We start from the raw sequence: 14,605 nt of genomic DNA, 5'->3' as shown, positions 1-14,605 counted from the left end.
AATTTGAATGCAGCACTGAAAGTTGTTTTTGGAGTTGATGATTTGACCTGCCATATGCTTACATGTGCTAGCAGATCTTTTTGCATGCTAGTTAATGAAGTTTTATTGGCAGGATCGGCAGGGTTTCGATCATTGCACGGGGCAGCAGGCCAGGTAAAAAACAGCTGTTGGTCATACCGTCTCGATTTAGGAGCAAGGAAAACGGTTTTATTAATGCCATGTCACTCAAAACGTGTGTCTTTCAACAGAAGAAAGCTGTTTTACATTTTTGAAGCAACAGTTAATAGAATATCATAATAATAATAATAATTATTATTATTTTATCAATTAAATAATTTGAATACTTTTATTTGTTTATTAAAATTGAATAAATAATGCATTAATACATGCAAATGTTTGTATTTGTGCTTGTTTAGTTTTTGCAGTTTTTGTACTCTTTTGCATGTAGTGTAAGTGCGTGTCTGTTGAACAGAACTAGAATGATTATACATGTGCCTGTGTGTGTTCTCTGTCTTTATTCTTTGATTTGATCTTTGTGTGATCTTTACCTTTGGGGCTTGTCTTTAGATGCAACAAGGTTCTGTATCATTAGAAAACATTAACAGTCTTTGAAGCACAATCACTTTTGAGCTCAATAACAAAGCACAATCAATTCACTTATGTGAATCCATACTGTAAATCATAGGCCTTTATGTACAGTTTGGCTGGTCTGAAAATCATTAGTGGCTCTAGTCTGGTGTGGATGTGGGAATATACCTTCCGACAGCCCTCTAGCCTCCAGTCATGTAAGGCACGCCTGCTATGTGGAGGCCACAATCGCTGCATTTAAAGCCCTCTTCATTTACTTAGGATGGGCTGGCAGCATATGGGGGCATCCATAAAAGCCAACTGACGCAGAGAACACAAAGAAATTCCAGTATTTGGAAAGGAAAAAAAGTCATTCAAATGTAGTCATAATGGTTCAGCTGTCCCTTGGAACTAAAGGAAGAGAAGAGAATAGAGACTATTTTCCTCTTTTGCCCTTTTTCTTTTTTCCGTCCTCATTCTTCCTAGTGTGTGTCCAGATCTTTTATCGCTCTTATTCACTCGGGACTCTTCAAAGTATCAAGCTGCCCTCTCTTCCCTTGGTGCTGGACTTGGAACTCAAATTAGGGATTGCTTGATTATATGGGAAAGGGGGTAGAGCTGGCCTGGGGTGGCAGAATAGCTGTCGGACAGAACAAATCGCACCCCTACAAAGTTCCTTTTATCTGCTGGTCCCTCTTTTTGACAGCTCCCTCTCTTGCTTATTCACTGCAGTCACAGTTGTTTCTCTCCAGTATTCTAGTTCAGCATTGTGGGAAATGTCATCCAATCTGTTTTGTGACACTGACGGGAGAGGACGGTAGATGTTCGAACGGCGCTTCGCCACGGTTCAGTAGTACGCCCTGTTCCAATTGTTATTTTCATTAATGAAAACCAAAATCCAAATTTATGAAAATAGTTTTGGAATGTAATAGGAATGAATTCGACAAACCTAACCTGCTGTCATTATTTAGCTGAGGAGGCATCTCCTGGCCAGAACGTCTCCTTAAGGAATGACAATGCAACGAGACACCTTTACAAGACTAGCCAGACTCTCTGCTGTTAAAAGCAATGCAATATGCACCAGTGCTTTCTTTGTCAGCGCTCTGCAGATGCACACAGATCAATCCCGCCCGTGCTTACCTGCCAATAAAACTTTTATCTGCTTTAAAAGGGGATCTAAAATTTAACACAGGAAAATAATTCTCTAAACAGAGCTACCAAAATATACACGGAATGAACTTAGCACCCTTTAATTGGGGTTAACAATAAAGCAATAAGTTGAAGCTATTTATAAAATCGCTCTATTTTAGTGTACTGTGTATATACTTTATAGTCATGATCCATTAAGAAGGTCCAGAAATCTGAGTAGAGGAAACAAATGTGAGAGAAGAGATGGAAGACATTTTGGTAGAGGGGAGTGGGGGGGACTAGGGGTTTGAGCTTGGACAATCGAGCCCAAGACGAAACAATGGAGCCTCTGTTAGTATGCTGTTGGTGTTTGTGCAGACCACCACTCCTCACACACAGACCCTGTGCTGGGCCCTCCAGAGCCGGTGGCCACTCGGTAAAAACACAGCTCCTGAAAAACACGTGTGCACTCGCTTACCGACCAATTCAAACATTTCAACGAACAGATACAGACATTATCATTTTTTGCTCATGCTACTATGTTTTGGAACAGTAAGTAAAATTGAAGTGTTTCACCACTCCAAATGGAAAGAAAATACACTTAGAAATAATTACGGTATGAATCCCGACTGTTAATGTATAGCAGAATGGAGTGAAGTGGATTGTGTGATTGAAACATATGATTGAGGTGGAGGGTTGTCAGGAGGATTCCTAAGTGGGCAGAATTGAGTCCAGATGTTTGCCCCTTCAGTAGGATGAGTTTCCAAGGGCACTTTTTAGGGGGAGGGGCTTAAAAAACAGAGGACTGGGTGAAGAAAGTTATTTGACATCCAACAGTCTGCATGAGTTTGTGGAGTGGCTCTCCCTCATCCCTTGAGAGATCCTCTCCCCCCCCCTTTCTAAACGTGTTTCTCTCTCCCATCTTTTTCTGTGTTTCTCTTTCTGCCGACCATGCTTTGGCACGTAGGGGGCAGATGTAATTCCCGACAGTGGGCACGGCTAGATACGGCCCTTTACGGTTGAAGTCAAAGGTTAATAAAATCGAATGTATCAATTTTACAGATAAGCCATTCACAACAAATGTAGTCGGCTGAATAAAATGTAAATTCAGGAGCAAACAGTAGCTGTGAATGGACACTTCTTAGGTGCCATGTAGAAGATACATGGAGAATGGCAGCCTCTTTTCTTCAATGCAGTCACAGCGGCGCAGGCCCGACCAGTAAATTGCTCTGAACGGGGGCTGGAGGTTGACAGGCCTTATTAAGACAAACGGCTTTCCTCATCGGAGAGATAAAATAAATCAGGTGTTTAGTCAAATTAAAATAGTTGAACTAGAGCGGGCCCCAGGGAGCCCCTTGGAGAAACTCAAGACAGATGTGGCCAGAAGAAAACAGGAAGACACCCAGGAAAGAATTTAACACTGAGCTGGCCCCAGTCCAAGTGAATCGTACAGTTGGGCTCTCTGGCTCTTCTTATGGAGCAGCAGGTAACTGAAACATGGAAACAAGATAAAATAGTGAGAAAGAATAAGCGTCTGCCTTCTCAGTAGCAATCGTGGCTGCTGTGAAAACATTAAATGGATCACTTAGCATTGAATCGCTGAAGGGACTGTACAGTCTCATGGGAGGACACACACACACAAAACACTCATCACAAAAGCTTAGTATACATATGGAAATCTCCTGTATGTTTAATAGGACAGTTCACCCAAAAATAAAGATTCTGTCATCATTTATTCACCCTCATGTCATTCAGAGCCTGTATATGACTCAAAAATATTTTGAAGAATGTCTCGGTGGTTTTGTGTCAATACAATGGAAGTCGATGAGACCCAGTGTTGTTTGGTTACCAACATTCTACCAAATATCTTCTTTTGTGTTCTGCAGAAGAAAGTCATGATGGAAAAATGAAAGCCCCCCCTTTGTCATTTCAAACCTATATGACTTTCTGTCTTCCGCATGAACACAAAAGAAGATATTTTAAAGAAAGTTGGTTACCAAACAGCACTGGACTCCATTCACTTCTATTGTATAGACACAAAACCAATGCAAGTGAATGGGGTCCAATTCTTCTTTTGTGTTCTGTGGAATAAAGAAAGTCATAAAGGTTTGAGATGACGAGAGTAATGTAAATGATCGGTATGTAATAAGTAAATCATGACAGAATTTTCATTTTTGGGTGAACTATCGGAAGGTAAATGAAGAGACCCTATCCATTTCCTCTCCAGTTGCTGTATGAGAGAAACAATTGAGATATTAAAGAGATCTCATTTGTGATTTGTCCTACGGGATGTGTCCTCATTGTGATCCTGCATTCAATGCATATGCTGTGTTTGATGTGTCTGTGAGGGAGATAATGAGAGGATGCAGAGGTGACAGTGACCCGTATGCGTGAGGCCCGTCAACTCTGAGGTGTTTGTGTTGGCTCCTCCCCTAATGAGAATTGAAAGCAGTCATTACAAGTCAGCGCCTCCAGTCACGGAGAACACACAACTGCCACACGCACACACTTGCGCTGTATTGTCTGTCACTAATCTGCCACCTTCACTCGTCTTGTGACAGCTCCTCTTATTTAATGGGCACAATTCCATTCCTCACCATCTTGTCCCAGAAGATGTGATCACCAGAATTGGAGTGGAAGAGCATCAGGAGAGAGAGGCTCGCGACCTTCGCACTTTAAATGAAGCCTTTCCGTTGTCAGACCAAGGCTGTTTGGATGATGCCATTCTCAGCGTTGACAGAGCTAGAGTTTCCCCTCTCAGACTGCTGTCTGTGGTCTTCAGGAATTCACTCGACTAAGACATAGTGGTTTGGATGCTCTGCATTTGCTGGCCTCCTTGAGCAAACACTTGCTGATCTGGGGAGCTTCTTTTGGGAGTGATTGTCGGGGCTTTTTATATCGTCTGATGCGCAGATCAATTAACAAGGGTCTGGCTCTTTCTTTGTTTGCTGTTCTGTCTCTAGGAAAACTGACACTCGTCTTGATAAAGAGACTATAATAGGTGAGAGACATCTGGCTGACGTAACATTAGATGTAAACCTTATTCTTCTCACTGCTGTGAGTGTGTTTAGGGTCAGGGGAACTCTCTTGGGAGAAGACCTTGATCTGCTGGCTCCATATGTGCGAGTTTGGATATGTTTGCGTTGTCCGTGCACACGGTTGACTGGCTGTGTTCTGTCTGTTTTTGTCAGGTACTCCAGAAAGTCTTGCAGAGAAGGAACGACAGCTCTCCACCATGATCACCCAGCTCATCAGTCTGAGAGAGCAGCTCCTGGCTGCACATGATGAGCAGAAGAAACTTGCCGCTTCACAAATGGAGAAACAGCGGCAGCAAATGGAGCTGGCGCGCCAACAGCAGGAGCAGGTGAGAATGAGCATCCACCCGCACACCCCAAACCATCTCTCGCTGGTTTTATTATCTGTGTGTCTTAGAAATCCAGGTCGTTCACTCAAGAGTTTACTAGCTGTGCATCACTTATTCTACCTTTACTATCTCATTCATCAAAGGAGATGCTTAAAACAAGATTGCCCGTATTTGCTTTTAAATAGGTAATGAGTCCTGCTATTTAGCAGTTTAATATTTTTATTCAGTTTATGACTTTATATTTCACTCCGTGATGAATCACGACGCACAACGTAACGGTTATTGTATGTAATTGATGAAATATGGAGGCACGTTGAAATTGGATCAAACTTTGCATGAAAAGCATGTGTAGATCAAGCAAATGAGGCGTACTGAACGCATCAGCAGATAAGCACAGCTCATAAGCTCCGGTAATTCCGCCAAAGATCCGTCTACATCTTCTCTGTTTTTATAGGGAAAGCATGTAATTGCTGTCAATTTAATATGCAGATGAATAGGTGCATTTTAGAGTCGTCTGCGCCTACCTGAAATGGATGCACGCGTTTCTAAATTTGTCCTATTAGCGCCCCCGATTCTACGGATTAATATCTGACTTTACGAGGGCTGTATCTTCATTGTATGCTTAGTTGATTTTAATAAACGTTTATTGCGGGAGTTTAGTGTTTTGCAAATGTTCAAGAATGCACCCAGTTCCATTAGTGACAAACAAAATGGATGGAGAGGACGGGAGGGAGTGGGCCTGTGGGGGTAAGGGGGGCTGAAGTTAGGATGTCATTTAGCCATCCAGACACGACACAGTAATTAACTGTTGACACTAGTGAAGAAGCCAGCACAAATTAATCTTGACACATTTGCAGACGGGTGATATCTTACAGTGAACACTTTGTAATTATATTTGAAAATTAAAATTAAATGACACTTAAACTTAGACTGTCGCGCTGAGGAGGAGGAACGGGGGAGTTTGAAGGAGCTAGGAGAGAGGGAGGGCGGGAGGGAGGGATATATCGAACGATAAGAGCCCATCCTTGGGCAGACCCGACCACTCCTAGGTTACATAAACATGCCAGTCTTTCACCTTTCTGCCGATCACCCAGCCAGGCCTGAAGCTGTGTATAATACGCTAGCTCTGACATTAGCTGTTCACTGATTACAGTCATTAGGGTCAATTGGTGGACGAGAGATATTTCCCACGAGCTATGATTGCATGTATTATCTGTCTGTATAAATACACGTTACTATAAACCCAGTAGCTCTCCAGCTATATGTTCGTCCGTCCTTGCATAATATACATCCTGAATTGAAGCAGCTGGGTTCAGCTAAACAAACTCTTTGCTTCCTTAGATCGCCAGACAACAGCAGCAACTTCTGCAGCAACAGCACAAAATCAATCTCCTCCAGCAGCAGATCCAGGTCGGTGTCCGATGTCTTCTCTTTTTTTCCTCGTCCCATTGCGCGGTTCTGTCAAAAACTGTTATTTTGTTATTACAACTGTCACCAATCAGGTTACAACTGTCACCAATCAGTTTAATTGGCCAATGGTAATTCGGCTGGAGCTATAGATGAGAAGAATAATTATCACTCCCTAATTAATGAAGTAAAAGACGCAAGAAAAGCTGAAATGGAAGAAAGCTTAATGACATCAAGTGGTGCCTGTTTGCATGTTTTGTGAAGAAGTGCCCTAAGGGTTTCAGACATTAAAGATGGTAGTAAATGCCTTTGAAATTATACTGTCCCAGCGCAGTGACGTGGCAACAGCTTTAGAAACCGGCACAGGCGCTGCTGTTAGCCCTGTAGGTTACATTGTCCGATATTGGCTTTAATTTGCTTTAATGCCTTCTCCACCTCGGCCAAGGATTCGGTAAACGCAGTGTGTTGACACACAAATTGCGCTAACCGTGCCTTTTACAAATATTTGCTGCTTACTTTAAGTCAGCTTGAGTGATCTTTTGAAGGTCTCTTTTTATAAGTGCTTTTTAAGAATAGGCTCATTGAAAGTTTGCTCTATGCTTAAAAATAATTTAATTGGATTAGTTGCAAAGTACACACGGTGGTCACCCAAATCCAGTTTCTTGCCACAAAGTGGATTGCGCTTTTTTCCTCCATCAAGCAATTATGCGAATTGCAAAAATGTAAATACTAGAGAAGGAAGGAGAATTCCCATCAAGGAAAATGAAGAGAGAGCGTACAATGGCACCATAAATAAATGTGACAAAATGTGCAAAGAAAGAAGGAGAATTGGCACGATAGATGCAGTGGGAGAATAAGTGTGTGTGTTCCTGGTAAACAATACAGTATGGGGACCAAATGTCCCACAAAGATAGTAATACCAGTAATTTTTTACCTCTATTATTTGGTCCCAATGATTTACACATCAGGTTATACATCAAACAATGATGTTTATTTGAAAAGTGCAGAAAGGTTTGAATGGGGGTTAGGTTTAGGGGTGAGATGGGGATTGGGGAATACAATATACAGGTTGTACAGGATATGTGGAAAGTCCCGATAAAACACGGAAACCCAACTTATGTGCTGTGTGTGTGTGAGAGAGAGAGAGAGAGAGAGAGAAGGTGAAGGCGGTTGTTGTGTGTGGTATGCAGTGCTTTATCAAGCAAGGTTAGTGGACCACCCAGCCTGACACACGGACATACACAAGCTGGTCAGTGGCAGTGGTCAAGGTTTTCATTCACACCCTACACACATGAAAGCCAAGGGCACAGCGAGCAACCCGTGCCAGGAGATCCTTCCCTTCTTTTTCCTATCACTCTCTCTGACATTCATTGGAGACAGGTACAAGTCTCCCCACTCCTCCATTCTCTCTCAGATTCACACCCAATACACCATTATGTCAGCTAGTCTCTAACATTTCTCTTCTCCTTTAACAGACTCATCCTTTGCTATTTCGCTCTTCACTTTTCACTCTCTAATTCACGTCTCATATCTAACTCTTGCTCTTCAAAGCTTCTGCGCTCGAGGCCCTCAGAAAAGAACCCCGAACGGTTTTCCTCTCACGTGCGGAGAAATCATTGTGAGGTTAACCATCAGCCTTTTTTTCTCTCTTAGATGTGTCAGGTAAAAACAAACCACTGTCTTATTTACACAGCCCTAAGCATAAAAGATTTATAGCTTGGCAGTAAAATCTCTTTCAAGTGCACTTCTCAAGAGAAAGACTCAATCTGTTAAAGGCCCCCGCTGTTGAAGAGCTGACAGAACTAGCCACTGTGCTACTATCGTCTGTTTGACGCACTTCGACGCGTAGCGTGTGAAATTTAGCTTGGGTTTCTGTGAGCTAAAACTGTGTGTTCAGTCAGTAGCTGTGAAGAAAGGGTTAAATTATTCTTAAGCTTTTGGATTTAACATTATATAGTTTGCATACGATTTATATAAACAATTTAAAATATTGTATATTTAAAAAATAGTATAGTAATATATATCGCATAATTCTGAATAAATATTGTAGTATTGTAAACAAGATAGTTAGAAAACATTTTTGATATACTTGCACAGTAAAAAGTTACAGATTGCAGCTTTAACACAATCTTGTTTAGACCCACAACACCAAAAATATTATGCTTAAGCCCTTTACTATCTTATCATGCTTTTTATCTTCTCTAAACTTTGTTTCCCTTTGTGACTCAATTCAACGTCTGTCTCCAGAGGCCACAGATGGCTGTATAGAAGGGAAAGTTAGAAAACAAGAGCGGCATGTGATGGGAAACTAGAGGACGACGCTGCTAATGCAGTTCACCATCTCTCTTGTTTTCATTAGAGCCGGCTCTACATAAAAAATGCCCAGCGCTCTTAATATACAACAGCTTTAAGTTAATTAGTACTCCAAATAAGCTCTTCAGCCTTCATGTAACAGACATAAAAAAGTTGAGTGGTAAAACAGCATGTGAGGATTGGGTTTCCCCGCTGTTAGCGTGGAGCATGCACGTGGTTTAAAGAGACAGCCTCTCCATCAAAGCGCTACTGTTTTGGCTCGCATGGGTCGGGTAGTTTTAGGCCCTAATTGATGAACTGAACCGATTGCGTCACTGGAGTCTGTAAACCGGACTGAATGGGGTCCAAGCTAAACCAAGTGTAACGCAACGGAGGACTGGTTTCGGAAGCCAGCTTTGGTTTTGTCTGGAAAATAGAGATGGAAGTGGGAATTAGAACCAAATCAACCTACTTTTAAATTGCACTTCTGACTGTTTCACGTTTTATACAAAGAGCCCTGAGACACGGTGAGATTGAGTCTTTGTCTTTACGGGAATTACAATGTCACTTGTTTTAAAGATAGCAGATGCTTAGATTACAGGCTTATCCGAACTTCAAGCTCAAGGTAGTTCTTTTTATTTCATACGGCAACTAATTCCGTCCGGGGACCGGATTACTGTTGTGATTCGAGTTTAAACTTAAAAGCGCCGTCAGAAGGAGATTGAAGGAGAGGCTTAGGAACAATTAAAAACAAATGTCGAAGTAAATCTTGATCTGCAGGAGAAAATGTGTTACTTATGTAAGACAAGTAAAGCCGTACAAATAAGACCGTGTAAAAGCCAATGCCTTCAACAGGAATGCCAAAAAAAGCTAAACAGTGTTGTTCTCTCTTAGAATAAGTGTTAATCACAACCAAAAAAACAAGAATTATCACGTATAAGACTCTTTAGTGTTTCAGTTGATTCTCTTAGGCACTAATGAGATTTCATTGAAAGCAAATGAAAGTCTGTGGCTTCTCTGATTTTTCTGTACATCTGAAATTACGGCCGTGTAATCTTTCAGTACACATGTCTCCCTTAGAGTTATAGCAAAGAGCTTAACAATGTCTCAAATTGTGCTCACATTTTCCAATCTCATTTTATACTGAAACTCAAAGAGAGCAACATTGTTAAAGGTAAAACTTTAAATTAAAATGAAAGATTATCTTTGTCCAAAATGGTTGACAGGAGACGCTGTTCATTGTCCTTCACACACTTAATACTTGCGATTACCGCTGCCGTGCAATGTAAGGTCCATACAAGAGTGCATGTACATTAGGTGGTATTGTTTTCCTCTGAGCCCTGTTCCGTTATAGCAGCTGTAAATTCCCAGGCTGGACTCTGGGATGGTGTGGTCCGGGGTTGACGTGCATCTCTAGCACAGGGTTGGCTTGGCGCCTGCATTCCTGCACGCCGGGGCTGGTACGGTGTGATCTAAGGTGACGCAGGGAAGAGAACACACAGGTGGAGACAGGCTCATCTTATTGTATACATACACACACAAGAGAAGAATGATTCCCTCAAAGGTCAGCCTGAACTTTAGATACTGAAGAGAAAAGCAAGGCAAAGCGTGTTTGAGGAAAAATACCCGTCACACTTCTATAATTTCTATTATGAAGCTCATATGCTGGCTCATATCACAGCAAACAAGAGTTTATTAGCTCCGGTCTCATCCTTCCTCCTCACGTAGGGCGCGCTAGTGTGAGAGACACACTGAGCTCTGTTTGTCGAAGGACAGAGATGCTGTTTGTCAGTGCTGGGTCATTGTTGTGCCGACCGTCGCTTCCTGTGTTTTAAAGGAGACCGCCGGTTCAAACACTCTGTCATTGTGAGGCCTGCTTCTACTTATCTAACCCCAGGGCTTCGTTTCCTCTCGCTGCTCTACTGCGAGAAACCTCCACGTGGCTGTCTTCCGCTGTCCCCCCCTCCACCTTCCTCCCATTTGACCCCCCCACTCTCTCTCTCTCGCTCCTCTGTTTCTCCTGCCAGCACCGGCTGGATCACACAGATCACTTGCTTTTCTCCTCTCACCCTCTTCTGGCAAGCACCACTTCCAACTCGCTCACCGGCATCTCAGCCACTTCTCTCATTCCTGGAACCTCATGGAATCTGCACTGTAAAAACAACTAAATTGGATTTACTAAATTTTTTAGTAAATTTGCACAGTGCACACAGTTTTTTTGCACACAAAATTGACACAAAAAATTATAATCTGATTTAATAAGATATTTTTTAAATTTCTTATTTTTAAAGAGGTTGTGCCTTTTAATATACAGTATCAGGACTGACAAAGAATTTTATAAGGACAATTTGCATACAAATTTAGAGAGGGCACGTTTGACAGCACATTCCCTGAACATTCACAGGTTGGGTAGTTGAAAAAGAAACATGTGTCCTATGGTGTGAATGCAAAAATTCTGAAAAAAAATCAATAACAGCGAAGATAAATAGGTCTTACGCTATTTTATATTATAAATATAAATACTAATAATATATTATACATTATTAGGAAACACGGTAAGGTTTATTTGTCAACTACCCATTTATATAAAGTAGAATTGTCCTTTTTATCAGTGTAGGATCTGGATTTCAACTCTGTAGCAGAGGGAGAAGTGGTACCATTACAGCTAAAACAGAAGCTGTTGTCAACATTTACTTCAAAGCGGGAAAGGTTCCCTCACATGTGGTTTTAAATGGTGTGGGGTAGCAGTGGGGAGCCTCTAAGGGTTAACTGATAATAGCTGCGTACAGCCACCGGATTAAAGATTCATTTTAATTATACACGGCAAACCACCGCCGAAGCAAAGCCAGACAGACTAAAGACAACTTGCGCAGATGATAGACACAATATACAAGCGTGTGCATGTGTGTATTGTTAACAGAAGCCAATCTGAAGGTGGAAGTGTGGGCCTTCAGGATATTCCTTTGTTCCTGCAGACTGATAGACAAACGCCTATGAGGTTGTGTGTGTTTGACTGATCTCTCTCATATGTGGACCACTTCCCCAGTGTGCCCTGGCAGACGTGTTTATCAGTGGGAGAAGAGGCCGGGCTAAAGGGTTAACCAGAGCCAGCCCTTCACCTCACATTACTCACACAGACACACAGACTTTGTTGCTGGATTTGAGCTAATTTAATTCTAAACTGATTTAGTTTCTGTAATAGTTGAATTATTTTATTGAATATAAGTCACTTCCTGTTGTTTTAAAAGGTTAGTTGGTCATCTTTGTATTGAATGTGATGAGAATGGACGCAGGTCAATGTGTCCTTTGGTATTTCAAAGCTCACAAACAGGACTGGAGAAATAATAGCGGTCTGTTTTTCTGAGAAATTGCAAAATGGTGCTCAGGTCGCGACTCTCACTATTTTGCAGAGCGGTGAGAATTCAAGGGGGAAGTTGAATAAAAAGAAACGCTGTCTGCAAAGACAGAAAAGAGATTTATTGTTAAACGCACAAAACTTTGTGGAACTCTTCTTGTGACTTTTTTAAGGGAGAAAGGGGTCTTTTGATTTCTGGGATGTGTTAAAAGTCACTTAACACAGTATTATAAATGTGAGCTATAGTGATAATATTAGGCGGACAGAACAAATAAAATAATTGACCTACGTAATGGTCATCTTATAAAATAGATTGTGGCCGGTCAACATATTCATCTCTCTCGTGTTCAAAAGAATCTGTGTTAAAAGAATTGTGATCCAGTTACCATACTGTATCATCTGCTCCCATTACAATTGCCATTATTTAACGGCTGCACATGAAGCTAATTACCATAGCTTTGTCTTTAGCCCAGAGCCATTTGGTTTGCCTTTTTAATTCAATGAACAACAATTAAATCCAATATTTCATTAAGCTCCCTCAAATGCACCAGGCGCCACATAATGGTGAATAATTCAGCCTGGGTTTTAGATAAATATAGGGGCGTCTAATTGGACAAAGATAATGCTACTAATTTGCCTCTTGTTAGATGGTTTTGGTTGTCTCCCAGCACCCTTGTGATCTCTCATGCTAAAGTCTCATTTATGCAGAGACGGCGTTGAAAACAAGCTATGCTAAAAAAGAATGTGTTGCCAATTAGCATTGTCTGCCAGGCAAATAGATTGTAATAAGGAAGGAAACGAGTGCAGGCGTGCATTTCCGTCTGCGTGTGTGCGCACGCGACGTCGCCCATCTCTTGATGGTGTGGAGTGTGCTAAGTTCTCCTCTGCCAGGATGAGGGCCATAACGGTCCCATCAAATCCTCTTGGCTTGTGCCCAGAGCAACGGACCCTGAAACACGCTCATCCTCCATTTAGCCTAGACTGTTAGCTGATGAAGAGCCCAACACACGAGAGCGGAGATAAAAGAAAGCGGTGACCTGACTCATTAGCCCCCTTTGATTTAATATATTGACACTTGGATACAAATAATTCCATTTAGTGTGCTTGGTTGGACGGAGGGGGTTGTGGGGGATCAATTTAATTAGTTATGAAATGCGACTTCTTGTCACGACGCAGGAGAAATGCTGACGTTAAATAAAGTCGTGCGGGGTTGGAACAATAAAGCTTTTGTAGGCCCGGTTTTAAAACTTAATGACGCATAAAAACGAGCCTAATAGTTACATCCGCACGGTCGAGACATGATGCTTTTGAAATTAAGCTAATGGATGGATGAAGGTGGAATAGATAACAGCACTTCAAACAGATTCTCGTAGTTAGAATATAAACAGCCCGGCTATGTGCTTTCGGAGTTTGAAAATGTCTTTTAGTGGTGCTTTTCCTCTATCAAACAATATCAGTTTCTTTATTTAAACTTTGTGTCAACAGGAAAAGACAGAATACAGAATCTGGGCAATTCAAACATTATGGATGTGACATTTTCAGTCCAAACTTAAAATATAAATTCTCAAAGCATGTATTCATTACCAATACATTGTATCATCTGTTTATATTTGACTAAACCCCTGATGACAGACATCAGAGATATTTCAGTCTCTGCATGAGTTTTCTATTTAAAAAAGGGAAAGATCATGCGTTATGGATGCGACAAAAAAGGACGTAGGTTTTTGATAGACAAAAATTTTCTGTGAATTAAAATGTGCAAACCACAAACAATAAAACCCCACAGAACTATTGGCTCTTTATAGAACATAAAATAGTTACTATAATATTTTTATATATAGTTATATATTTTCATGTGCCCATTTATTAGGAATATGGACAGTTATTCATGTGACAATTCTGATATGGATTATTCACATACCTAAATATGGAAAAATATGCTTTAACACACAAAAATGCTTAAAAAACTAGTTTTTTTCATCTTAAGGTTGATATTTGCATGGAAAAAACCCATCTGATTAAGAAACAGCAGTCAGTATTCACTTGTGCATTTATTCAGGTGCAAATCCATATAGTTGTTTTGGGGTTTTGCACATGGTTAGACGGTCTAGTACAAAGACATATCTATGTAGTAGAATATAGTGACTGACTGCTCAGGAAGACATTCAATAGTAGACAAACAGGCCATGTGTGTTTAACTCAAATTAACAAGTCAAAGGCATTTTGGGAGCTCTTATTCCCATATCACAGTGGATGAAATAAAAGGAAATGACTGATAATACTGAACTGAATATCAGTTAGAAGAAGCACAACTCTGGGTTGGCATCAAAGAGCCTCACTGTTGCGGTATTAAATCGAAACAGGTTGGGAAACATTGATCTGTAGGACATTGTTAGAGTCCAGACCCGAGTATCGGTGGCATAAAGCAGGCGCTGTCCAGCCGACATCAGCCCCTGAATCTCATCAGAAAACACCTGTCACTCGCTGCCTAT

At 41.2% G+C, this 14,605-nt stretch overlaps 1 protein-coding gene across 10 annotated transcripts in view; it reads left to right on the top strand.

Moving 5' to 3' along the window:
- The window catches only part of sox6 (SRY-box transcription factor 6), a 142,203-nt gene that overhangs the window by 75,560 nt on the left and 52,038 nt on the right, over positions 1-14,605 (top strand). For all 10 annotated transcript variants that reach the window (XM_079457548.1, XM_079457549.1, XM_079457544.1 and 7 more), the window contains 2 exons: positions 4,887-5,059; positions 6,401-6,469. In XM_079457548.1, coding sequence (XP_079313674.1) covers positions 4,887-5,059; positions 6,401-6,469 — 242 coding nt within the window. The remainder of the gene's footprint in view (positions 1-4,886; positions 5,060-6,400; positions 6,470-14,605) is intronic.

This window comes from Barbatula barbatula (genome assembly GCF_947034865.1).
Source record: "Barbatula barbatula genome assembly, chromosome: 1".
NCBI classification, from domain to species: domain Eukaryota; kingdom Metazoa; phylum Chordata; class Actinopteri; order Cypriniformes; family Nemacheilidae; genus Barbatula; species Barbatula barbatula.
This window is presented reverse-complemented; position numbering and strand designations above follow the sequence as displayed.